Here is a 26,061-nt window from a genome sequence, read left to right as displayed (position 1 = left end):
TGCATCCTCATGACACAGGCCAAGAGCAGGAGACTCAAGTTCATATCTCAGCTCCACTGGAGCACTTACTTAGGGAGTGTCTCTATAAGACAGAAGGCTGTCAGGTCACGCATACCAGCATTGTACTTAAGGAAGAAATTACCTTTCCACTCTGTTAAATAACTAGAATGAACTGGACAGTGCATTTTTATTAATCAAAACTTAAGAGTAAAAGTTAAGGGGCTTCATAATCTGCTGTCCACAGTTCCCTGGGATGTCCATATTCTATGCACGTAAGATGTTACCTACATATACACAAGTAGTAGGAAGGGGAGAAATAGGATACTCGTAGTATCTAAATATCAAACAGAATCTAAGAGCCATTGATACAGCTTAAGGCAGGAGTTCCCAACCCGTGGGTCTCATCCCCTATGAAGGTCAAATGACTCTTTCTTAGAGGTCACCTAAGAACACTAGAAAACACATATTTACATTACAATTTATAAGAATAGCAAAAATATAGTTATGAAGTAATAACAAAAATATTTTATGGTTGGGGGTCACCAACCATATGAGAAACCATAATAAAGAGTGGCAGCATTGGGAAGGCTGAGAACCACTGACTTAAAGGTCAAAGTGCTTAGCAGCAAGCCTGACAACCACAGCCACAAGGTAAAAGGAGGGGAAGAAACCAAATTCTACATACACATCAAGGCACACACAGCCCTCATCCTAATTAAACGAATAACATGCAAAATAACAACAATAAAGGAGTCCAAGAAAACACAGCAAAGGACCAAGAACTAAAACTTAAGTCTATCGTGCCTTAGTAATTACTGAACCCCATGTTTGGGTATAGTGGCTGTTTCTGATTCCCAGACCTCAAAGGAGAAGGCAAGAAGACCCTTGCCGACAGTGCAGATTTGAGGCATGGAATATATGAGACTTTGCCTCAAAACAAACAAAAAACATCAAAATAATAAAAAACACACATACACACAGAGAGAACATGTGTGCAATAACACACAAGCAGACGGCAGCATGCCACCCACTGCCCTATGAACCTGCCTTCAGAACTGACCTGTCTGTTCCTCTTTCCGCTGGTTTGAGATATCTCCTTTGATCCGAGCTGCCAGCTCATCAGCAAAAGATGTAGGTCTTTTCTATAGGAAAAAAAGAAAGAAAGAAAGGAAGGAAGGAAGGAAGGAAGACAGACAGAGAAAAAAAGAAAAGAAAAAGAATATTCTTAAACAAATTAGTAGATTTTACTTCTGGACACCTAATAAAATTATATCAACAGTTACAAAGAAATCAAACTACAAATAAAACAAGGCTTTTTTGTGTATATGTGAATACACTTGCAAAAAACAGAGCTTTTATAATGAATTTAAACACATAAAGCCTATAGAGCTTAGGTAAGTAACAGAATTCACAAAATATCCCCTTGAAAAGAGATACTCTGACTTCTCTGTTTTTAAAAATACTTGAAAAATCTCAATAAGAGAACATGAAAGCGTGGCGGGAGTCAGGAGAGTATTTGATCTCAAAATTTTAGAGCTGAATATATTCCCAATGGTTGACTTAGAAAAATCCTTAGCAGTAGAGGAAAGCAGCGCCTGTAAGGCAATTGATGACACAGGGTCATTAACTGCTTTTTATAAAACTATCAATCAAGGGACAAGAGTGATGGAGTTCCTGCAAAAGACCTAAGGTTAGCTCTCAGAACCCATGTCAAGTGTCTCACAGCATCCTATAACTCCAGCTCCAATAAATCCGATACCTTCTTCTGGACTCTCCAGGAACCCAGATACATGTGTGCAAATACAGGCACACAGATGCACCAAAAACACACTTACAAATAAGACAAATCTTTAAAAGAAAAAGAATCAAATTATAAATATGGAGGCTGTAAGATGTCTGAGTCAGTACAATGCTTGCTACATAAGTGTGAGAACCAGAGTTTTTAGAACCCTAGCACTTGCATAAAAAGCTGGAAGGCGCTATATGGATCTGTAATCTCTGAGTTGGGGGCACAAAGACAGAAGGAACCCTGGGGCTTGTTGGCCAGCTGGTTGAGCTGGTAAGCCCAGGTTCAGTGAGAGACCCTGACTCAAAAATTAAAGGGAAGAGTGACTGAGGAAGTCATCTACTGTTTACCTTTGACTACACAATTACAAATATAAACCACAATACAAAAATAGACCACAATATAAAATGACGATATTAAGAAGCAATGTGAAATACCATTCCTAAGACCTCACTGAGTGATAACTATACTTACAGACTTAGCATTTTCCTCAATGTCTTCAATATCATCCCCCTCCTTCTCAGAGTCAGCAAAAAGGTCACCATCATCCTCTTCCTCTTCATCACTCATCTGTGTTGTATGCTGGGAATGCAAAACAGAGTAAAATGTAAGTCATCAAACTAAAAAGGAGACACTGTAAGCTTTTGATAGTTCCCCTTCAGTAACCACAGTGGGAACATATATTCCACATGATAGCAACTAAAGAAAGGATTTACTTTTTAGTAAGAATATAAGAGTAAAAGTATCAAAGCAAGATATCAGAATATCCAAACTGTTCACTATTAGAGGAATAAAATTAGTCTTAATAAGAACAGGAAGTGATGGTTAAAAGGAGCTATTAAAAAAGAGCAGAATTTGGAAAAGGTAATATCCAAAGGAGATGACTAACCTAAATACATGACATACTTAAAAGAAAACTAGCTGCAATCATGAAAAATCTCAAAATGTCATTCAAAAGTCATTTTAGGAGACTTGGGATACAAATAAAGTACCGAGCTTGCCACGCAAGCCTAAGACCCTAGGTTCAATCCCCAGCACCAACAGCAAAAAGAAAAGTAATATTGTCCAGTATGGTGGCACACGCCTATAATCCCAGCATTCAGGGAGGTAGAGGCAGGTAGATCTCAGTGATTTCAAGGCCAGCCTGGTCTACAAAATGAGTCCAGGTCAGCCAAGACTACACAAAGAAACCCTGTCTTGAAAAACCAAAAACCAAAAACAAAAAAAAGAAAGGAAAATATTTTAGTATACATGTTATACTTCAACTAAAGCTTTAAAATGAATTCAATTCAATAGGCTTTACCTGGTTTTGGTCATTGTCACTACGACTGGCAAAATCTTCATCTGATTCCTGTGGGTGAAAAAAGTTTTGCTGTTAACACGGAAAGATCTCGTTGGTCTCTGAGGTAAGTGACTGTGTCAGGCAGAGGAAATGCTCTGTACACTCAAGTCACCTTAAGCAGCACACAGGATGAATGACTGGCAATACTGGAAGAGATGTCTCGCTACCATAATTTTTGTGTCTCATTTAAATAGCTCTATTGATTCATTCATATCATTTATATTTTCCACTTCTAACCTTCAGATTTAAAGAAAGAACATTAAGTAATTAAATCAGAGGTGCCTGGTTTGTGTTGCTCTACATCGTGGACTAAATCTCTGCTACCTCTAGTAAGATAACTACTTCATCAAGATCAAGAACTGAACATCAGCTTGCTACCAACAATTTGGTAAAGAGCTACACTGACAGATAAAAACAAAGGACTTAGCAGACAATTATCTACAGCAAGATAACAAGCAGGTTTATTTCTACTGCTAGGATTTCTGTTTGCAGGGCTGGAGGAAGGAGTGCAGAAGAGGGGGCAGGTGGGAGAACAATCAAGAAATTTAAATGAGACACACAATATGGTCTCCTTTTAGAATCTTACACTCCTTGTCTGAAGGAACAACTCAAGGCTCCAGACTGGATCAAGGTTGTCCTCTGTGGACCTTTAGACACTAGTAATTGAACATGAAGTAGATGCTTTGATTAGAAGGCTTTAAAAATTTATTCAGGAGTTGAAGATGAAGAAGTGGCTTAGTGGTTGAGAGAGCATGGCGCTCTTGCAGGGGAATTGAGTTTGATTCCCAGCACCTACGTCAGGCAGCTCACAACTGCCTGTAGCTTCAGCTCCAGGGATCTGATGCCATCTTCTGGTCTCCACAAGCACCTACACACACATGCACATGCACACACATACACACACACACACAATAACAACAACAATAGTATCTTTTTTAAAAGTTGTTCATTGTAGCTATTTACTTTTTCCCCAAAATCATTTAAGACAGACACTTTCCAAGACTGAGTTTCGGCCAGAGACTGTACGACAGTGTCTGAGCTATTCTATCCTTAAAATACAATGGGAAATGAAGGATTTGATAGGAAGAACAGGTAGGTAATGGTAAAAGGGATCAAGGAAGTTGCCCTTACTTCTCTCTGTACAAATTAGAAAGAAGAATTTCAACCCTCAGGGGAAAAAAAAATCCTTCAGATTCTGCACCTTAAGTTTTATGAAATCAGTTCACTAACTCTGCAACCTAGCCTGTTGCAGAGTAATACACCTAGCCTGATTCATACATCCTAAACTTCCTACTCACCACGGCCTGCCCACACCATGTCCTTACCTCCTCTTCTTTCTCTTCTTCACTGTCCACAATGCTCCCACGGTCACTGCCTACAGAGCCTTCTGTCAGGAAGAGGTGTAAAAGTCAGCACCAATTTCATCAGAAAATTTTTTTAGAAAAAGTCTGTAGCTCCTTCTCCAAGTAGCCAACCACAACAGCATCAAAGAGACTTCAATGAAACTATTGCCATTTAGCGGAATGAAAGCATCTTCCTTATTAATACAATCTCAAAGTAACCCTCCCATGAATTAAAATATCATAAATTGGCCTTACTCTACAAAGATGTCATGGTTACAAAAAAAAAAAAAAATGAAGAAACTATATCAGACTAAAAGTTGACTAGTGATGACAGGTAAAGGCAATTGCCACTATTCCTGATGATGGAAGTTTAGTCTATGGAATTCACATGATGGAACAGAGAACTGACTTTCATAGGCTGTCATCTCATCTCCACATGCCCGCACACATATTCATACAAAAAAATAAAGAAACATAAAAAATTTAAATGAAATTAAAATAAAAGGTCACTAGAGCAATTTAACAACTAAATGCTATGTCTTAGACCAGAGAAGGCAACAAAAGTAGTAAAGGATACTGATGGGACAAAATCTGAATATAACCCAAAATTAGGCAATAGTAAAATTTCTTTCAGTTGACCATTTTACAGTGTGGTTATATGAGAAAACGTTCTTGTTCTTCTTATAAAATATACAGAGAACATTAGGGTTGTGGAGGTTCAAATTATGATATATAGACAGAGAACAGAAGTACGAAGTAAAACATAAACTGGCAAACCTGAGCGAGGGTCTATGGGCACTCTCCACTGGTCTTGCAATAAAATTTTAATTATTTTAGCACAGAAAGTTAAGATCTATTCAACATGAGAAAAGTGCTGGTGAGAAAGAGTACCTTCACTGGACAGCTCCCCAAGTCCTACATCTTCCTGTTCCATGAAGAGTTTTGACCCAATGAGATAGGGTAAAGGGCGGTCAATGTAGAGATCCTTCAAGGAAGGAAAGGGCACGGCCATTAAACACATGGGTTGAGAATAAAGCCAAGTGTTCTACTAGACTCCTGCTGCACCTGACTGTCTCAAGCTAAGGTGATAAATACTAGTAGAAAATAAGAAAACCTGGCAAGATTAAAAGTAAATATCATTGATTTTTAAAACATCAAATCAGGCAGTGGTAATGCAACACTTTAACGCCAGCACTTGGAAGGCAAAAGTAGTTCTGTGAGTCTGAGGCCAGCCTGGTCTATGAAGTGAGTCCTGGGAAGTCTTCCTTAGCACAAGCCCCTGAATATCTGCTCCTGCTCCCTATTCATCAACCCCAACCCAAATCTCCTTTTTGCCCTAAAGACTAGGAACAAGAGGGAGAGAGGTTGGTCAAAGGGCACAAAACTTCAGTTAGGCCAAACATGAGCTAAACAAAGATGACACCAACACCAGCCAATATGCCAAATTGCATGAGAAACAGCCCACATTGCATAAAGCCTACAAAAGAACTACAGGCAAGTAAAGAAAGCTGGGAAGGGAAAGGGGGTTCTCTCCAGGGAAGAAAAAACCAATTGGTTGTCCAGTGCCAAATGGTCAGCTCTGAAAACGTATATATAAATAATATTATATGAACTCAAGAGGTCATATTTAGGAATGTATATACAAATATACATATGAATCTAACAATTTGTGAGAAAAAGGTCACGAATTTGATGGAGAGTGGAGAAAAGTATATGGGAGGGTTAAGAAAGGGAAAGGGAAGGAAGAAACACTGTGATTAAACGATAATCTCAAAAAAAGAAAGAAAGAAAAACTACACTTCACTTAGAGGAAATAAAATCAAGAGGCAACAATATAACATGATGCCAGGCATGATCACGCACACCTTTAATCCCAGCACTCGGGGAGGCAGAGGCAGGGGGATGGCTGTGCCAACATGGTCTACAAAGCAAGTCCAGGACAGCCAAGATTACACAGAGAAACCCTGTCTGAAAAAAAAGCAAAAAACCACCAAGTTTAAAAAAAAAACAATTCAGCATGATGACTATAGTTAATAAAATGCATTTGATTTTCTTAATCATTGAGAGATTTTTAAGTGTTCTCACCATGAATTAAGTATGCGATATACACAAGTAGAATAACATTCTACATTCTACAATTAATGGACATTTTAAAACATGTACAAGATATATATATATAAAATTTCAGTCCTAAAATAAAAATGAGCCACAAGACAGGTGGGTAAAGGCCTGTGGACTGAAGTTCTATCCCCAGGACCTATGAAAAGGTGGAAGGAGAGAAATGACTCCTCAGTTATCTCTCAACCATATGCCATGGGACTCACATGCCCCATACAAACACATCAATGATAAAATTTAAGTATTAAAAAATCAAATTTAAAAGCAAACCAAATCCAGTTAAAAGTCTCATTCTTACCCTTAAACTTCTCAGCTACGAGTCATTTGTCTCAGAGTGCAGAGGATGGTTGCTCATGTAAATGCCTCCTCCCCCACAGACCACCCTGAAAACCTTAAAGGAGAAGGAGGTATGCCCTGCAACTTTTACCTACCTTGTGCCACTGAAATGCTAGAGTCAAGTAAGGCTCTAGAAGTGGTCAATTTGGGAATGCTAATAACACACCCATGAACTAAAGATCAACCCACATGCCTTACACATCCTGTGCCCAGCACAGTAGTCAGGACATCGTGATGCTGTAACTGAATGCCTTTACCTTTGGTTCAAGGATCAGTTCCACCCGTTCATTGGCATCATCTTCTTCAGAATCCGAGTTCCCTGCTTTTATGTCAAGTTGCTCAAACGCACTATCCAGTACCTGTAACCCATAGTTCACAGCCTCCTGGACTTTAGGAATCAGATCTATTTCTTTTTGTTCCCGAGTCTTCTCCTACAAACAAAATATCCTTCAGTGTGTGCTTCCAATATGCCAATACTAAAGTAATGCTCTCCCCAAAACATCTGAACTCAAAATGTTAACAGAGTCATGTTCTATTGAGTGCCTTGAGACTTTGAAGTAAGTGTACCAGCTCTACATCTCAGTCTTGTCACTTTCTGGGCATGCACCAAACCACCTAAACTCTAGAATTCCAATTTCCTCACCTGGAAAATCAGATGAATATTCAAATTAGAAACCAAAACTCAGTCTGCAAAGAGATGTTTGTGAACGAATGTGCTCAATGACTCTTACTTAGCTTTAGGGGATGAACCAAGGTCTGTCATCTAGTCCTAACGTTCAGAAAACATTTCACCAGATACTAACCACTTTTAAATGTAATGCTTAAGCAGGTAGAGCCATAGCTGGTTTCTAATATCTGTGTCAACAGCTTCACCTCTCACAAATAATAACTCCCGGCAGAATATCAATCTCTCCAAGTGAAGTCCACAATAAACATATCTGCCATGCTTTCCTGAATGTAAGCAGAGGGGAGTACTTGTCAGAGCATATGAAAATGAGTAATGCCCAGAATCTTTCTTAGATGTGGACTCCAATGTAAGACAAGCAAAAAAGGATGTGTATGCAGAGGTAACGTGGCAAGCCACAGGAAGTGGTAGCAACTACTGCTCCCTGATCCCTTAGCCTACTTCTCATCAACTTTCTTCCTTGCCTTCTCTTTTCTGACCTCCACTATCTTCCACAAGCCTAGTCCAGGGAATGGGGAATGAAGCTCAGTTGTAGAAAGTTTGCCCCATGCTCATGAGGCCTATGTTCAATCCCCAGAACTAACAGGACAAAGCAACAACCTTAACGCATGGCTTTCTTTTGTTAGCATGGCCTACCCACTGCCTTTTACTCATCCCTTCTTTCTTCATCTGGATAAAATCTCATCCTTGAAGCTTTTCCCAGCTAGCTTAACAGCAAGTGTCTCCTTGTGTAAACTTCCAAAACACTTACCAACCATGCAATGCAGTTCAGACCAACAACCAATGGCCTCAACAGACAACGAGACCTCTTCAGAATAAGTGTCCTAAATCATCAGTTCCCTGCAGTCCCATGACAGAGTCAACATCTGCTCACTGTGCAGTCCACTCTGTCCTAACACATCTTGGAATACACATGGGGTCCTCAACTGTGCACTCACTCAACCTATATTCACCTTACTATCTAATTTTGATCTGACAGAAACAAGAGTAAAGACATTCACAAAAAGATGGGGAGGCTGGGCCTTCAGAGACGTCACCGCTATAACACTCATTTCCCAAAGCTCAGCATGTAGCCTGTTTCTCAATGAACTCTGAGGAAGAATGGCTTCTACACCTTTAAAGGGCAGGAAGAGGTAAGGGAGGAAGAGGAAGAAAGGGGAAAAAAGGGAGGAAGTAGGAGAAGGCAAGATGAAGCTTCCTCTGTGACCTGTACCCGTGTATAATTATTCTATTCCATGCTTACACCAGAGTTCAGCAATTTCATCTACAAATTAACAGACTGAGTTTCAGAAACAAAGCATTCTCTTAAGCCACGGCCAAAGGCCATAGCTCCCACATTCCCAGTCTTCACCACCCTCTTTATCACTTCTCCAAGTTAGTAATTCAAAGAAAGAATGATTTACTACAAGTACCTGTTCTGTTTTTTCTGTCTCAGCCTTGAGTACCTGCTCCTCCACTTCTTCATCGTACACCCTCTAAGTATGGAAGCAAAATCATTTTAAGTAGTTAAACACTGGATTAGAATCACATAAAAGTTCAAAACTAAAGAAGAATTTAAAAAGACAAACTGGCTTTTCAGAAAACTGGGACCACTGTCAGTGGTCATGAGCCAGTAACAAAACAGCAGTTACTTTTCAATTAAAGTTAAAATTTAGGAAGAGACATAAATGACTAAAAATCATAGGGAACTAAACTACTTGGATGATCAAAGACTTCTGAAAACACTATGATCGAAATTGGTAGATATTCTCACTTAACCTAATACATAATTCTGACAGGGTAACAATATAGGTACCTTCACCCAAGCCCATTGCCAATATCCACTGACATAACTTACCAACTAGATAAATAACAAGTGGAGCAAGAAAAATGATAAAGGTAAATTTTACTTTATTCTGTTGCTTAAAATGGCTGAAAGTTTTGTATACTTATGTAATATGAATCAAAGAAAAAAAGGTAAAATCCAACAACAACTTGCCAGAAGATACATGGCCAAGAAAAAACCTCTTTTACTAGATATATCTGTCAATCTTGAAACTCACTATAATTTCTTTTAAACAACTAGAGTATGTTTGTTACAAAAAGTCAATATAAGTAGTTATGATGGTTAATCTTGGTTGTCAACTTGACTACACCAGATATTAAAAAAAAAAAAAAAAAAAATCCAAGCTGCTGGGCACTCTTGTGAGGAATTTTCTTGATCACATTTGAAGCAAGAAGATCCACCCAGAATCTGGACCACACTTTCTGGTGGCAACCCAGATAAAAGGACAGGTCAAAAGGAAACATTGCTTTTTGCACACTTGTCCTCACTCTTGCTAACAGGTTCATCCATCTTGTTAAGGCATTCCTTTACTGGTATTAGAACCAACTTCAAGTGTCCTAGTGGAGACTGAAGACCACCGCTCTCCAGCAATCCTCCAGGCCTCCAGTGCTACCACTGAAATTGCAAATGCACACACAAACACACAGAGTTATCCAGAGGAGAGAGAAATACAAAATAACGTTCACTGGCTGATTAATTCAGGTAGCACATTATAGGGCTACCTATAGGCTTAGTTTTTTTAGGCCTAATGTCTGTGTGAGGAAAGACCGAGAACATCTATCCCAGTCTCCCCTGTAGTTGAAGCAATTCAAACGACTTCTCTCATTCTTACGTTTGTTTTTTTTTTTAAAGACTTATTTTTATTTTATGTGTATGAATGTGTAAGTGCGGTGTTTGTGCCTTAGAAGACCACAAGAAGGTGCTGGATATCCTAGAATTGGAGTTATTAACATTTGTCAGCTGACATAGACTAAAAATTGAACTTGAGTTTTTTAACTATTTATTTTTATTTTATGTGCACTGGTGTTTTGCCTCCATGTATGTCTGTGTGAGGGTGTCATATCATGGAGTTACAGAGAGTTGTGAGCTGCCATGTGGGTGTTGGGAATTGAATCCAGGTCGTCTGGAAGAACAGTCAGTGCTCTTAAATGCTGAGCCATCTCTCCAGCCCCTCATTCTTACTCTTCTTTCCTAATTATCCTATAACAAACATTACCAAATATTTCCAATATGAGCACAAAAAAAGTACATGAATCTTTAAGAGGGGATAAAAAACACACAAAAAAACAACAAACAAACAGCTACTGTAGTTATTTCAAGTCTGTGGCAAGACCTCTTAACCCAGAAAGACTGATTTTTCTGGCTAAAGTCTAAAACCATCAATACCAGCATTTCCCCCATCACTAAAATCTACCCCTCAATGTCAGCATCCTGAGGCTGAAAGCCAAACGTGACATCTAAAATAGCAACCAGTTTAGGAAAACCTAAAGGCCATGAGATCTTTGAGAGTGAAAGTAGCCAGGACCAGCAGACAAACAGTGATAACTTCCCTCACCGCTCCTAGGCAACCTCACAGCTTTATTTCATGAGCATAAGTATATAATAAAACTGTTAAATAGCTTTGGTATTTGTCATCATAGAAACTTTTCCTCATTTGGAGAAGTGGGGTACATGGCATGGGAAACAAGTGAAAAGAACAAGGACAGGATTCTTTTTAAAATTACACACAGCTCTGGTTCTTTTCGTTTATATGTTTTCTCATTCAATTATTTAAATATCCAGGGTCTCTGTGTATCCAGATCATGCTAAGACCTGTGAATAGGTTTAGCTAGATCCTAAGGCTTGTTTAGTAACTTTAAAGTCAGAATTGCTAGCATGTAATGCGTACTTACACAAAAATGCCATTTAACACAGTGCCATATACAATGCATATATACACTGAAAACTTTTTTTTTTTTATTAAGACTGCTAGGGCTGGAGAGATGGCTCAGTGGTTAAGAGCACTGGCTGCTCCTCTAAAGGACCCAGGTTAAATTCCCAGGACCCATATGGCAGCTCACAACTGTCTGTACCTCCAATTCCAGGTGATCCATCCCACCAGGCAATGTAGTAGACATACAGGTGCGTGCAGGCAAAATACCCACACACATACAATAAACAAATCTTTAAAAAATTTAAGACTGCTAGACTGCTAACAAATGGCATGGGGACTGAGTACAAAGCCTATCCTTCTAATCCCAACACTCAAGGAGGAAAAAGCAGATACCCATGAGTTTAAGGGCAGCCAAGCCTATACATCAATTTCTAGACCAACTAGGCTAAATGGTGAGACCTGTCTCAAATAATAAATAAATAAACAAACAGGCATGGATTCTTCATGAATTCTTTTTTTAATGTTATTTGTTGAGTTTGTGTATATGAGTGCCCTGCTTTCATGCACCAGAAGAGGAAATCCGATTTCATTACAGATGGTTGTGAGGCACTACGTGGTTGCTGGGAATTGAACTCAGGACCTCTGGAACCCAGTGCTCTTAACTGTGAGCCATCTTTCTAGCCCACTTCATGAATTCTTAACAAGCAGTACTGTCTAGCAGAGTCTCACAGTGAATCTGCCAAATAGATACACTACAAAGGGCATACAGAGCAATATAAACAAAAGTGTGGTAGCAAAAGACACCCAAAATCCCTGAGGCTTTACGAGGCTACTTTGTCAAAAGCAAAGGACAACACCTGTGAAAAGACAGCAGGTTGGTGGAGAGGGTTATCATATGCAGGGTATTATAGGCCAATAAGGTTCTGAGCTTTAACCTCAAGTTGTTGATTCTCTGACAATTTAGTAATGACAGCTGTTTCTTTATGGGGGGGAGGGCAGTGAAAAGGAAGAATATAATAAAAACAAAGTTTTTATAATTAACAGAATGATTCTGAGAAATCAATTTAAGGTTTTTTGTTTTTAAATTTTCTTTCCACAAAGCTAAAATTCTATTAACAACTGGCTTTAAAAATTCCTTATGATCTTTTATTTTATGTATACTGTTAAGTGTTTTGCCTACACATATATCCATGTACCGTGTGCCAGGAGAGTGCATTGGATCCCCTAGAACTGAAGTTACAAATGGTTGTGAGCTGCCATGTGGGTGCACAGAATTGAACTCAGGTCCCCTGGAAGAGCAGCAAGTGCTATTTTAACCTCTGAGCCATTACTCTAGCCCCTTATGATCTTTAAACAAACTAAAGTCATTAACTAGACAGCTGAGTCTGAGACCAGCCTGGATTGCAGAATGAAACTATTCTTACCCTCCCCCCACAAAAAAAAAAAAAAAAGAAAAGAAAAGAAAAAAGGCAAGGGTGGCACCTTAAGAACTGGTCCCTTTCTGCTTAGACACAAAAACAACACTAATTAGCTGTTCTCTTTCAGGATTCCCTCTTGGGCCCTTCCTAATGGTTCTACATAACTTCTACTTCCCTCAAAGTCCTGACTGCTCTATTGCCCTAGAAAGTCCAATTTGCTTCACTAATTCTAAAATGTAGTGTGCAATTATGGGGCTGCCTCTGAGACTAACAAAACACAAATGACTTTTAAATAATCTCTCAAATGAATTTCCACAAACCTAAATAGCAGCAGTATCCTAGCCTGAACTGTACTTCTTAAGAACCAATGTCAGAGTTTGAAGAAAATACATAGGAAAGCAGACTAATAAAACGGGCATGTTTGTGGCATTGATCTTTTTTCTTTTCTTTTTTTTTTTTTTTTCAGTTTTCTTAAGTGATAGCTATTTTCTGAACATCATCAGCTGCTCCTCCACAACGGGATGAAGCTGCATCATGTGGCATCATAGAAGCCCTTGGAAGTAGTTACTTTTGGCACTCAAGAAGAATCCTGATGGCAGCCTCGGAGGGCAAAGTAATAAGAACTTACCATAAGGGGACAGAAAAATGGATGAAAATACAGAATCCACAGGAGTGACATAACACTTAACAAAAGTTTTCACAAAGCCTCACCTATGGAAAATTCTAAGGAAACTTTGCCAGAAAACACTAGAAGAGGGGGAAATTATCTAATTAAAGTCTCTGATCAGAAAATGAAGTTTCTGGTACCTCCTCCTCCTCTTAAAAATCAGTATAATCTGGTACCAATCTGGTACAGGCACATGGAGTACAAAAGAAAACTTCCCAGATTTGCTCCTTGCCTGATATATAACTGCAACACTAACTGCAAAAAGAGCTGAACAGCTGACATAGCAAGAAAGGCGCTCAATGAGAGCATAAGGCCAGCCAGTGCAGCTTGATGACAAGTGGGGCTACAGATAAACAAAGAAACGGAACAGTACAGCCCCTCACCGACCATTCCAGGGAGATAGATAAACAAAGAAACGGAACAGTACAGCCCCTCACTGACCATTCCAGGGAGATAGATAAACAAAGAAACAGAACAGTACAGCCCCTCACTGACCATTCCAGGGAGATAAGTGCTCATTCAGGTTGGCCAGACAGGTTCTGTGCACATCAGAAAATGTCTTCAGATGAAGCATGACAATCCAAACTTCATTTTCTGAACACTGACATGACACGCAAAAAAGGTCTTGCACATGGGGTTGTTTGAGTTTAGGGATGCTGAAACTCTAAGGTCTGTGTAGATTCTACATCTTAAAAATCTAAAAGCTGAACAACTTCTAGTCCCAAGAATCCAGACAAACGTACATTTAGCTGTACTGGCTTTACCTGAATACATGTTATGTTTCAAACTCAAGAGTTTCCCTTTGTCATTAAAGAAAAGAATTGGTGGGGTAGTCAGCTCAATGAGCCAGCTAGTCTGGCAAAAAGAGCCCTCATCAAACCCTATTTCTCAAACAAGTAGACTGTGAGGTATGTCACTTCAGTTAGAGCTACTAAATTATGCAAATGTGCAACAGCAACAACCCACATGGCATTCTGGCATTTTCATAATCCCAAATCATGGGCTTTAGGCTCTTAACCATTTTTTAAATGATGTTTATTACTTTTCATATGACAATTTCAGGACACTGCTTACTTTAGTAATTCTCTTCTCTCTGCTGGGTATAGGGCTGTAAGCCTGTTACCCCAGTACTTGAGAAGCAGAGGTGAGAATCTCTCCCCAAATTTAAGACCAGTTTGGTCCACACATCAAGTTCCAGGCCACTCAGAACTAATGATAAGCTAAACAAACAGACTTCACTGCTCCACCCCCATGTCTTTTCACAAATTAATTCAGAAAGACATTCTTTGATCAGATGAACTGAGCTTCCCCCACCCATCCTCAATACATCCTTCCCTTCCTTTGCTCGACTGGCTCCAGGCACTTAGTAAAGCTACTAAGATAATTTACCTATGCATTCCTAGCAGCTCACAGAAACTCACTATGAAAACAAAATTCACATACACTTTGGTTAAAGCTCAGCAACATTTTTACTACTGATTCAGTATCGTAGATAAATCCATGTTAAGAAAACTGTAGTTGGGCAGGCAGTGGGGACACAAGCCTTTAGTCCCAGCATTTGGGAGGCAGAGGCAGGTGGATGTCTGTGAGTGTGAGGCCAGCCTGGTCGACAGATTGAATTCCAGGACAGCCAGGGTACACATAGAAACTCTGTCTTAAAAAACAGGAGTGTGAGGGGAGAACTGTTGTTGACAAAATGCAAAGCAGATATCTGCAGCCACTTACAAAATGGATCCTACATAATGTCTACAGTAACTGAAGGCAAAAGTGGTGCTGAAAGGGTCAGGATAGGCAATACAGCTGATCTTACCGAATAAGCACAGTGGTTTTGAGATGCACACAATTCAGCTCAAATGTTTACTGCCCTCAAAACTAAAAACAGAAAAACTGAAGGCAAACCTTACTATTGGTTTTTTTTTAAGGCTTGGAAAAATCCACAAACTTCACTAATAAAAAACACTGACTCTAGAGAAAAGAGCTTCAGTTACCAAGAAACAATCTATCCACTAAATCTTAGATGGGAACCTAATTATCATTTCAAATTACAATAGCTCTTCTTCCCCAAAAGTGATTATTTGCAAGTCACATGTCATAAAACTCACATTTTCAATGAACTGAGTGTTAGACAGCATAAGGAAGTCGTTGAAGACATTATGAAGACGACAATGTGTGGCTTTGGTCTCCTGAATTAGTCCATCCACCTGTTTCTTGATTTCATGGGTCCTGGATATAGTCTGCTGTGAGAATTCCTGTAGAAACTGTAGTAGCTATTTTCAAAAGAAACATACAGAAGGATCATACATGAGGATCAAGACAAACCAACAAACAGGGATGATACTTTGGATCTGGGGTCAAGTGACACTTATAAGCATTAAGAAGGCTCATCAGATAAGTGCATCCAGCCCACAAAGTCGTTATCACATTTCTAAAGGAATTTAAAGCCCTGTTCAGCTGTCACTCTCCAGAGACCACAGAGCGTAACATAACACACCCCAAATCCTACTTATTACGTAACTGTGAAACTCAAGTTCTGAGCTCTCAGTTTCCCCGAAATGGGTCCTACTTAAGAATATGTGCTGCTCCTCTTAGCCCAAGTTCCAATACAGAAGCGCTTCCGTAGAGACAGAGCAATCCTTAAACAGGGCAGAAGGGCAGAAACGGTTCTGCACAGCAGGATGGAATGTAGGGCAACGTTAGGAAGTCTCGGCACGGAAGAAAAGCAGCGTCTGCGAGGCAGAGTGCTGGTTAGAAGCCCACGGGGCCGCCCCTCGCTGGTGTCAGGAATTGCGCTTTTGAATACTGGAGGATGCCCGTCCCTGAGAAGGGGTAACTGCAGCTTTGTCCCTCCCCTGGCCCCAGGCCCTCGCTCACACCAGCGTCGGCCGCCAGCGACCAGTTCTGGCTGCTGCGGCGGATCTCCTCCACCGACCAGGGCCGCTCCCACACGGGCTCCGGCGCCGGGGGCCGCTCCGAGTCGGGGCTCGTCCGATTCATCTGCAGCGAAGGCTAGAAGAAGCGCAGTGTCTGGGGCAGAAGGTCCAGCCCTGCCCTCCCGGGCCGCGCTCCTCACCAGGACGGCAGCACCACTCAGCAAGCGCCAAAGGCACTACTGTAACCCCTGCTACATCATCCACCCAGCGCTGTGGGAGTCACGTGGTTCGCGTCACGTGACGACGCCCGCACGTGACCTGACACGCAGGCTCTGAGAAGGAGCGGTAGGCTTACGGTTCCTGAGTAGCTAGGCTGTGTGTTTGGCCAGAGAGGAGATGCTTAAGCGGCCAACTCCAGGGATTCGAGAGAGGTGGGTGGCCCACGCTGAGGAATCCGTGGCCTACCGGGTGGGAGACAGGGAAGACGGCGAGGCAGAGAGGACGACTTTCCTGCTGCACAGCGGCTTTGATGAAACCGCATAAGATGTGTGACTGGCCCGGGGCCTCAGTGACCCTCAAATGTCGTACACCTGCTAACCTGCTTGGTTTCGACTCAGGTGGATCCGCTTGAAATTCTTTACTCTCAGCATATTCAAGGCCATTTTCCACACTGATGGAGGCAGACAAAAGGGGGAGGGGGTATAAATCCGAAACCTTTCTGGCTACCCACCACTTCTTTCTGAGTTGTTCTTGCCCAGACCGACTTTTAGAAATAACCCCGGATCTCTCCTTTTTGTGTGACTATGAACAAGTTACTTGGCTTCTGTGAGCTTTCTTCTGCATATAAAAGAAGATATATATATCTATCTTGGCATAAATGATATGTGTAAAACAGATAGTACTTGGTACATGGTGAGGTCACCTTAGAGCTTGTCATTTCCCCGCGCAGCTTATTTTTCCAACTTTCAGATCTTGCTTCGTGGTCACCTCTGTTGACACCTCATTAACTATTTATCTTTGGTATACAACTAAGACAAATGAAAATGTGCTCAGATAGGAACTTGTGCAAGAATGTCCACTGTAGTGTTAATCCATATCTAGAAAGCAGACACAACATAAATGTCCATCAGTTGATAAATAGATAAACAAAATATCGTGAAACCACAGCATGAACTATTATTTACCAAAAAGGAATAAAGTGATGACACTTTATATATGACAGGACATCAGTTAACCTAGACAGTACATTAATTGAAAGAAGCCAGTCATATATGAATACAGATTATATGACTATTTATATAGATTCAGAATGGATCAATCGGGAAACAGGAAGTAGGTTGGTGGTTGAGAGGGGTTAGGGGAAAAGGGAATGGGAAGTTGACTGCTAGAGGCTGTGAATTCCTTTTTGAAATGTTAGACTGTGGTGATCATGTTCAGCCCTCAATGTTAAAAATATTGAAATGTATATTTAAAATGGGGTTAATTTATTATGCAAATTATATCCCAATAAAGCTACTCTGAATGAATGTAGGAAGTGGGAAAGAGGGTTAGACTTTAGCTTACTATTAAAGTTGGGGTAAAGGATAGACAGCATCAGCAGCAATGAGCTCCCAAAGCTAGGGTAAAGGCTAGGGTTACTTTAGCATTAGTGTGATGATTACAGTGTTATTGTTAGGGTTAGCATTAAGATGAGGCTTACGGTTGGAGCTAGTATTGGAGTGCTACTTGGGTTAGGTTACAGCAGTACTAGTCACATTAGTTTTAGGGTTAGGTAGGGATTAAGCATTAGAGTTAGGGTTGCAATTAATATTAGAGTTAGGGGTGAGCTATTGTTAAGTTTACACTTAGGGTTAGGTTTGGTTTTAGGATAAAGACTGCTATTGATGTTACCATTGGTGATTTTTTGGGGGTTAGTGTTAAGGTGTTTTAGTTACCTTTCTGTTGTGATAAAAAATATTTCAAAGGCAACTCATAAAAGGAAGGGTTGTGGTTAGATTTAGTTTTATGGTTAATGCTAAGATAGTTGTGAAATGGGGTTAGGGTATGCTTAGTCTTAGGATGAGTGTTACAGACAGGAGGTTAATTAGGTTCAAGATAGGCTTAAGATTCATTATACACTGGGTATGTGGCACACATTTCTTTTTAAATTCCAACTGGGGAGAGGAATATCTAAATAGATATTTGTTTGAAGCCAGGAGGTCTTAGGGTAGGATTAGGGTTAGGGTAGGGTGTTTGAGTAATATTAGGTTAAGAGTAGTTTTAAAGTTTAGAATATAGTTGGATGTGGTCAAACCCCTTTAGTCCTAATACTTGAGAAGCAGAAGACAGATTATCTGAGAGTTTGAGGTCCAACTTCTCTACATAGAGAGATACGGTGTCTCAAAAAAAAAAAGTTAGGGTTATAACTAGAATTATTGTTAGGCTTAGGATTAAGGGTCAGAACTAGGTTAAGAGTTAGGGGTTAAGCTGGGTGTGGTACACACCTGTAATCCCAGCACTCATGGAGACAGAGGCAGGCCCATCGCTGTGAGTTCAAGACCAGCCTGGTCTACAAAGTAAGTCCAAGACAGCCAAGGCTACACAGAGACCCTGTCCCAAAAAGCCAAAAAAAAAGAAAGAAAGAAAAGAGGGGTTAGGATTAGAGTTTGGAGTTAGTTATGGTTAACTATAACTTTAAATTATGTTTAAAGGTTTTTAAACATAATCCTAACCCCTAACATGATACTAAACCTAACCATAAACCCTAACCAGAACCCTAATACTAACTCTAACTCCATCCCTAATTTTAACCCTTCACCAGTCCTAACTGTATTCCTAAATCTAATATTAACCCTAATCTAATATTAACCTAATATTAACCCTAATCTAATATTAACCCTAACTATTATCCTAAACCATAGTCATAAAGGTAACCCTATACATAAAATTAACCATAATCGTATTGCTAGTCTTAACTATAACCCTGAATGGAAGAATATACCAAATAGAAACATTAAACCTAAACCAAATGGTAACCCTAATCATCACCTTAAGCCTAACTTACTGTCTTAGTTAGAGTTACTCTGGCTGTGATGAAACACCGAAACCAAAAGCAACTTACGGAGGAGAGAGGTTATTTCACTCACAGTTCCACATAATAGTTCATCACAGGGGAATAAAAAGGCAACCGCCGTTTAGAAGAACATATTTATACATCCAATACCTGATAAGAAGCATGCGTCTTAGAGGTTAGGGTAGGAGGATCTCAAATCTGAGACCAGCTTGGGATATATAGTGAGTACCAGGCCATCCAAGAGCTACATAGCAAGATTAAAAAAAAAAAAAAAAAAAGCAAAAACAAATGAGCTAGAGCTATGGTTTAAATAGTACAAAGTATCTATAGTATGACATATTCAATAAATGAACATGCTGTTCATACAGTAAAAAATTAATGTCACTAGTGGGAGGCAGCCATATGTCACATCTACCCTATGTGATCCCCCAAAAGGATCACAGCAACAATTCCAGGGTGCTCAGTGCAACGTCAGCTCGATGAAAAGACATCGAACAAACCCACACTGAGATGATTTTACTAGATAAATCCTCTGTGCTCCGTACCAACATCAGTGTCATGCAAGATGAAGAAAGGCCCAGGAGCTGCTGCAGACCAAAGGGGTTTAAAGACAGGGCAACTCAGTGCAGCCCAGCTCTGAGAAAAAGAAAAGCCCTGAGGGGCACTGAGGCAGCAGCAACGCTGGGTAAGAACTACCGATTACACACGACTGCCCCTGCTTTGGGGGTGGGGCTCAGCTGGGAGAGCCACTGTGTAGTGTGTAGAGTCTAGACTCAAAGCCCAGTACTGCGTGAGCCAAGTGTCGTGGTGCGCACCTGCAGTCACGGCACTGAGGAGGAGACAGGGTTGGAATTTCAGGGTCAGCCAGAGCTACAAAGAAAATTTGATGGGAGACGGCTTGGTAGTTAAGAGCACTGACTGTTCTTTAAGAGGACCCAACACTGGTTCCCAGCACCTATGTGGAGGCTTGCAATTACTTGTAAGTCCATCTCCAGGAGATCTGGCTCTCTCATGGCCTCTGTGGGCACCCACCCACATGTTATTAAATAAATAATAAATTTAAAAAGTGAACTTGAGGGCAGCCTAGGATACTCAAGACTCTGGGAGGCTTTTGTTGTTGTTTTCAAGTATTGTCATCAATGTTAGATTTGTTGAAATTGCTAACCTAGTTTGTTTTCTTTGCTATAATAAAACACTGACCAAAACCAACTTGGGGAGAAAAGATTTTACTTGGCTGATTACAGTCCGTCATCGAGGGAGCTAAGGCAGAAACCTGGAGGCAAGAAGGCCAGGACCACAAGTCTGGGGGTGTGGCACAGCACACCGTAAGCTGAGCCCTGCCACATCAATCGGTAACCAAGAAAAAAGCCTACAATCCAATCTGATGGGGCAGTTTCTCAATTAAGGTTCCCTCCTCATGCTGACTCTAGTCTCGTATCAAGTTGACAGAACTAACCATAGTAACTACGATGATGATGGAAGATGGACTCCTAATCTCAGGAAACAAAACTGGAAAGAAAATGCATGCAAAGTGACACACACACTGTGCTCTCAGATGTTTGAGGTGAGAGAAGTGAAGGAAAGAATGACTGACTGGACATGGCCACCTGCTGGAAATTGCTAAATCTGAGTAAAGTCTCTGGATTATTTTTTCAAATAGGCCGTGAAATTGCAATTATTTTCAAAATAAAACAATAGTTCTCAAGAACAGACAGCTTCTGTGGGTAGAACTGAAATTTAATTCAAGATTCTGTATCCTGATTGCTTCCTTTTTTACAGATGGGGATAATGAGGGCCACGGGTTTGCACTGGATCCCAGCCTGTGTTGACTGTGTCATAGGCCTGATTTCAGGGATCCCAGCCTGTAAACTCCCAGTGCTCTCATAGGACTGTCCCTGTGGCACAAGCTGAGTGTCCTCTCAAGAGATAGAATCAAGGTTTATCTGATGTCTCCGCCAAACCCTTGCTGAACTGGCTGGATCTGTCACAATATCTGTCCTATTTAATGCTTTTTCTTCCTTTGGGAACCTGCTCCATTTGAGTGGGGGGGAGGCAACTACGTGATTCTGGGAGTTCACAATGACCCTAAAGGCAACAGTAACTTTATCTAAAGATAAACATGGGCTCATGAGGAGACTATGAGATTCCTTTGGACAGATTTAAAGGAAAGCAGGACACAGGCCATGCTGTGACAAGCTCTGACATGAGGCTGGGGAACCAGACAGCCACTCTCCAGTCAGGAGGAGAAAGCTGTTTATACAGAAGAAAGCTGAGGAAAGCAGAGATGAGACAAAATATGCTCAGGCCCAGGTGTTTCTGACACCCCCACTATAAGCTATAAATGTGCCAGTCTTCTTCCAGGAATTGCTCTCATTTTGTGCCAGTTTGTCTACTGTGCACTCTGTCACTTGAAAACAAAACCGACACACCTGGACCCCTGATCATTTGCTGTGCTGGCAGGGCCCACCAGACTTGCTCTGCTGCGGGGGGGGGGGGGGGAGGATGAGAGGAGGAGGTGGTGTAGTGGCTTTGTCCTGCTGCTCCCAGGTCTCATGGAGGGCAGTGGTCTTAAGAACGTAAGGCCATTAGTGTTCTCACCTCCATCTTACCTAATAAGCCTTCTGGAACATGGCCTTCCCCTCCTCCTTTCAAGTAAGATCAGGTCATCAGACAAAAATCTGTGCTTTATTGAGTATCATTAGAAAGAAACATGGTGATGAAGCCTCATCCAAACTCTCTTCAGAGGTCCTCTGTGGGAGTCACAGAAGAAGCTGGGGGGTAGGTTTGCACCAACATAAAAGGAGTGATTAGGGGTTAGAGATTTAAGTCAGTGGTAGCCCTTGGTTCTGTCCTCAGCTCTAGGAAAAAAAAAAAAGACCATAGACTCAGTTTCCAAGTGGGGTCCCTAGTAAGAGCAGGGACTTTCTCTGGCATGAGCTCAGTGGCAGGCTCTCTGATCACCGCCTCCTGGGGGGAGAGGGCGGTACAGCCTTGTCAGGCCACAGAGGAAGACAATGCAACCAGTCCTGATGGGGCCTGATAGGCTAGGGTCAGATGGAAGGTGAGGAGGACCTCCCCTACCCTTGGACTAGGAAAGGGGCATAAGGGGAGGAGGATGGGATTGGGAGGAGACAAGGGAGAGGGCCACAGCTGGGATACAAATTGAATAAATGATAATAATAAAAAAATTAAAAATAAAAGGAGTGGTTACCATCCTTTTTACCTTTCATCTAGCCCTACCCACTTTTTGGTGCTGGGGATGGAACATGGGACCTTATGTATGCTAAGCAAACACTCAGCCACTTAGCTATACTTCTAGCCCTAAGTGCACAAACCTAAATAATGTGTTTCTATACACACACTCATCTGCATAACTGCTGACAAGACCAACAGACTGGAACATCTCCAGCTCCAGCACCCAAGACACCCGCACACTGGCAAGTCACACAAATCACCTTACCTCTTGCTTGTTCTGACCTACCTCTGTCATCAGTGAATAGTCTTGCCCTCCTTGAACTTCAGGCCATAGGACCACACAGCACAGTCTCTTTTATGTCTGGTTACCTTCACTCAAAAAAAAATTGATAATGCTGACTTTTTACAAATATATATATTTAAAAAAATTCTATGTGTATGAGTGTTTTTGTTGTTGTTTTTGTTTGTTTCCTGCATGTCTGTCTGTGCACAGGCCAGAAGAGGGAGTAAAAGCCTTTGCAAATGGAGTTACAGGTAGTTGGAAGCTATGATGTGGGTCACCTGAAAAAGTAGTTAGTGCCTTTAACTACTGAGCCATCACTCCAGTCCTGATGGTGACTTTTTTTTTTTTTTCTGAGACCAGTCTTCTCTGTGTAGCCTAGGTTGTTCTGAACTTGCTTTTGTAGACCAGGCTGACCTTGAACTCACAGAGATCTGACTGCCCTTCCCTCCCTGAGTGCTGGGATTACAAGTGTGCACCACCACGCCCAGCTCTGATGGTGACTTTGTTGCTGGCCTTGACCACCACCACCTGGCTTTCCAACAGATATGATTCAGGTTAGACTAATATTTCCTTTTCATCATTACACTTAGCTTTAAAAAAAAATCCAGGCAGCCAATAGAACAGGATTTGCTTTGAAAGCAATCCACAGTTAGTTGGAAAATAGCAATGTGCTGAAACCTGCTAGGTCAGCATGTGTTCTCATGTTGTACTAGCAACCATACCTATGGAGACCTCTTTACCTCGAAGAGAAAGGATGAAATCAGGGTATACCATTTTTGGCCTTTAGGTGGGCCGGGTCACTGTGGTATAGTGAATGACATGATACAATGGGGAACTGTATACAGAGGCTATATTACAGGTGCCTTGCTGAGCTTACCAGCTCTTCTGGGACAGGTGCCTCTCTTAGAGAACATGGTTATCTGGAAAGAGGGAAGAGGAGTTGGGCACATGGCCTTGTTGGTGGAGGAACAGGACAGTTTGTACATTGTACCAAGAATGTAGCCTGCTTAGAAGGTAGGCTTTGCTCCAAAACACATTGGGATAGGTGAAAGCTGCTGCAGTGGCCTTGGTCTTCTATTAAAGCACTGAAGAAGCAGACAGCGCTGATGTGATTTGCCCGAGACACCAGATGGAGAGGCAAATTCGTAGAGGAAGGCAGGTTATCCTTCTCTAGTCCATGCTAGTATGTAAGTAGCAAGAGGACCTGACATGCATTTTCAGGACTGAAAGAAGTAGATAGATTTAAGCCTCTGGAGGTACAAATGAGACAACAACAGAAAAGTGTGCTAAAATTAAAGAGGGAGGGGCTGGAGAAATGGCTTAAGGGCTTAGAGTGCTGGCTGATCTTCCAAATGCCTGAGCTGGCTTACACTACCTGTAACTCCAGTTCTGGAGGATTGCTGCCCTCTTGTGGCCTCTACAGGCATCAGCACAAACACACATTTTTTTTTTTTAAGACAGTCATACATGAGAGCACCTAGACCCCCTGCTCAGATGTAGCCCATAGGCAGCTCAGTCTCCATGTGGGTTCGATAGTAAGGGGAGCAGGGGCAGTCTCTGACATGAATTTGGTTGCCTGCTCTTTGATCACTTTCCCATAGTAAGAAGAAGAGGATCCAGGCAGTCCTGATGAGACCTGCCAGGCTTGGGTCAGATAGTAGGAGAAAAGGACTTCCCCTATCAGTGGACTAGAGGAGGGGGATGGGGGGAAAGAGGGAAGGAGGATGGGACTGGGAGGAGATGAGGGAGGGGCTATGACCAAGATACAAAGTGAATAAATTGTAAATAAATAAATAAAGTGAATAGGATCAGTATTCATTCATTTGATAATTCCCTGAAAATCTGGAGAGAGCTAGGGAGTTCAGAAAAGCTGAAAGGTTCCCAGGTTTTTAGAGTTCACCATCCAGAGATGTTTAAGGGTTAAGTTACATTTGTGGTGGGCCAGAAAGGGGAAGTTCAGGATGTTTTGAAAGTACTTCTTGGAAGAAGCTGACCTGTTCTGTGGGGTCAGCAAAAACTTCCCTGAGGAAATGACATTGAAGTTGAGGCCTCCGGTCATCTGTTAGAGAAAAAGCTGTACTGGGCACATGGGATGTGTGTACGTAAGCCCTGAGGGAAGAGAAAAACTTGTGCAATAGTTAGAAATTCAAAATTATTAGCATATGGCAATTTGCTTGACTCCATGGAAATACACGTTTCCAGGTTTGTTTTTTTTAACTTTTTTCTGTTAGATTTGAGTGTTTCTGCCTGCATGTATGTATGTGCAACATATGCATACGGTGCCCTCAGAAGTCAGATTCCTTGGAACTGGAGTTACAGATGGCTGTAAGGTACCATGTGGGTGCTCGGAGCTAAATCCAAATCCTCTGCAAGAGCAGCAAGTGCGCTTAATCCCTGAGACACCTCTGCAGTGTCACCCCACCCCCAATTTTTATTATGATTGTTATACATGTAGATGGCTCATAGTGTATGTGTGAAGGGAGGTCAGATATGACTTTTGGGAATTCTCTCCTACCTTGTTTGAGATAATGACAAACCAATTCTCCTGTCTCCAACTACCATCTCACCGCAAGAGCACTAAGGATGTGTGCCATGGCATTCTGATTTTTACTTGGATTTTTCAGACCAAACTTGGGTCAACAGGTTTCTACTATTTCTTTGTACTCCCTGAGTTATCTTGATCCACCCACTCCTGATTTCATTTTGAGACAGGATCTTACTATGTAGACTGGACTAGTCTTGAACAAGTAACAATCCTCCTGCTTCTGACTTCCCAGTGCTGGATTACAGATGAGAACCACCTTACTTGGCTTATCCAAGTACATTATTTAGGAGGACTTCGATGCTTCCCTGCTCCTGTGTACCATGGCCACTGGATGAGGCAGTCTTCTTTGGGCTTTTCTAAATGTTAAATGCTTTCTACTCAATTTAAATCCACATTCTTAACTGGTTACCTATACTGGCAAGTGAAATACATACTGACAGAGGAAGATCTGGAAACATGAAATATTAATGTTTTCTAGTTGCAGTGACAATATTTCCTGGATAAAAAGCAACTTAGAGGAAAAAGAGACATTTTTAACAAATACTTCCAGGTTACAGGTCGTCACTGAGGGAATGTCATAGCAGCATGAGTTTGAAATAGCTGCTCACATTCACAGTCAGGAGCGGAGGGCCAGTGAATGTGGGCATGCATCTAGCGCTCTGCTCACAGACTCCACTTTTATAAAGTCCAGGGCTCAGCCTATGAAAAGGTGCTGCCCATTTC

General features: G+C 41.3%; 1 protein-coding gene across 4 annotated transcripts in view; it reads right to left on the bottom strand.

Annotated features, from left to right (window-relative positions):
• Nucleotides 1-16,546, bottom strand: part of Washc2c (WASH complex subunit 2C) — a 48,560-nt gene extending 32,014 nt beyond the window's left edge. For 2 of the 4 annotated variants that reach the window (XM_021657058.2, XM_021657059.2), the window contains exons 1-9: nucleotides 16,265-16,546; nucleotides 15,496-15,660; nucleotides 9,023-9,085; nucleotides 7,183-7,356; nucleotides 5,363-5,456; nucleotides 4,454-4,515; nucleotides 3,090-3,137; nucleotides 2,261-2,368; nucleotides 1,061-1,142 (exon numbers count right to left, since the gene is read on the bottom strand). In XM_021657058.2, coding sequence (XP_021512733.1) covers nucleotides 1,061-1,142; nucleotides 2,261-2,368; nucleotides 3,090-3,137; nucleotides 4,454-4,515; nucleotides 5,363-5,456; nucleotides 7,183-7,356; nucleotides 9,023-9,085; nucleotides 15,496-15,660; nucleotides 16,265-16,387 — 919 coding nt within the window. In that variant the 5' untranslated portion in view covers nucleotides 16,388-16,546. The remainder of the gene's footprint in view (nucleotides 1-1,060; nucleotides 1,143-2,260; nucleotides 2,369-3,089; nucleotides 3,138-4,453; nucleotides 4,516-5,362; nucleotides 5,457-7,182; nucleotides 7,357-9,022; nucleotides 9,086-15,495; nucleotides 15,661-16,264) is intronic. The other 2 variants (XM_021657056.2, XM_021657057.2) reach the window with 1 other exon arrangement.
• Nucleotides 16,547-26,061: the final 9,515 nt, after the last annotated feature.

Source organism: Meriones unguiculatus, chromosome 5 (assembly GCF_030254825.1).
Source record: "Meriones unguiculatus strain TT.TT164.6M chromosome 5, Bangor_MerUng_6.1, whole genome shotgun sequence".
Classification (NCBI taxonomy): Eukaryota; Metazoa; Chordata; class Mammalia; order Rodentia; family Muridae; genus Meriones; species Meriones unguiculatus.
This window is presented reverse-complemented; position numbering and strand designations above follow the sequence as displayed.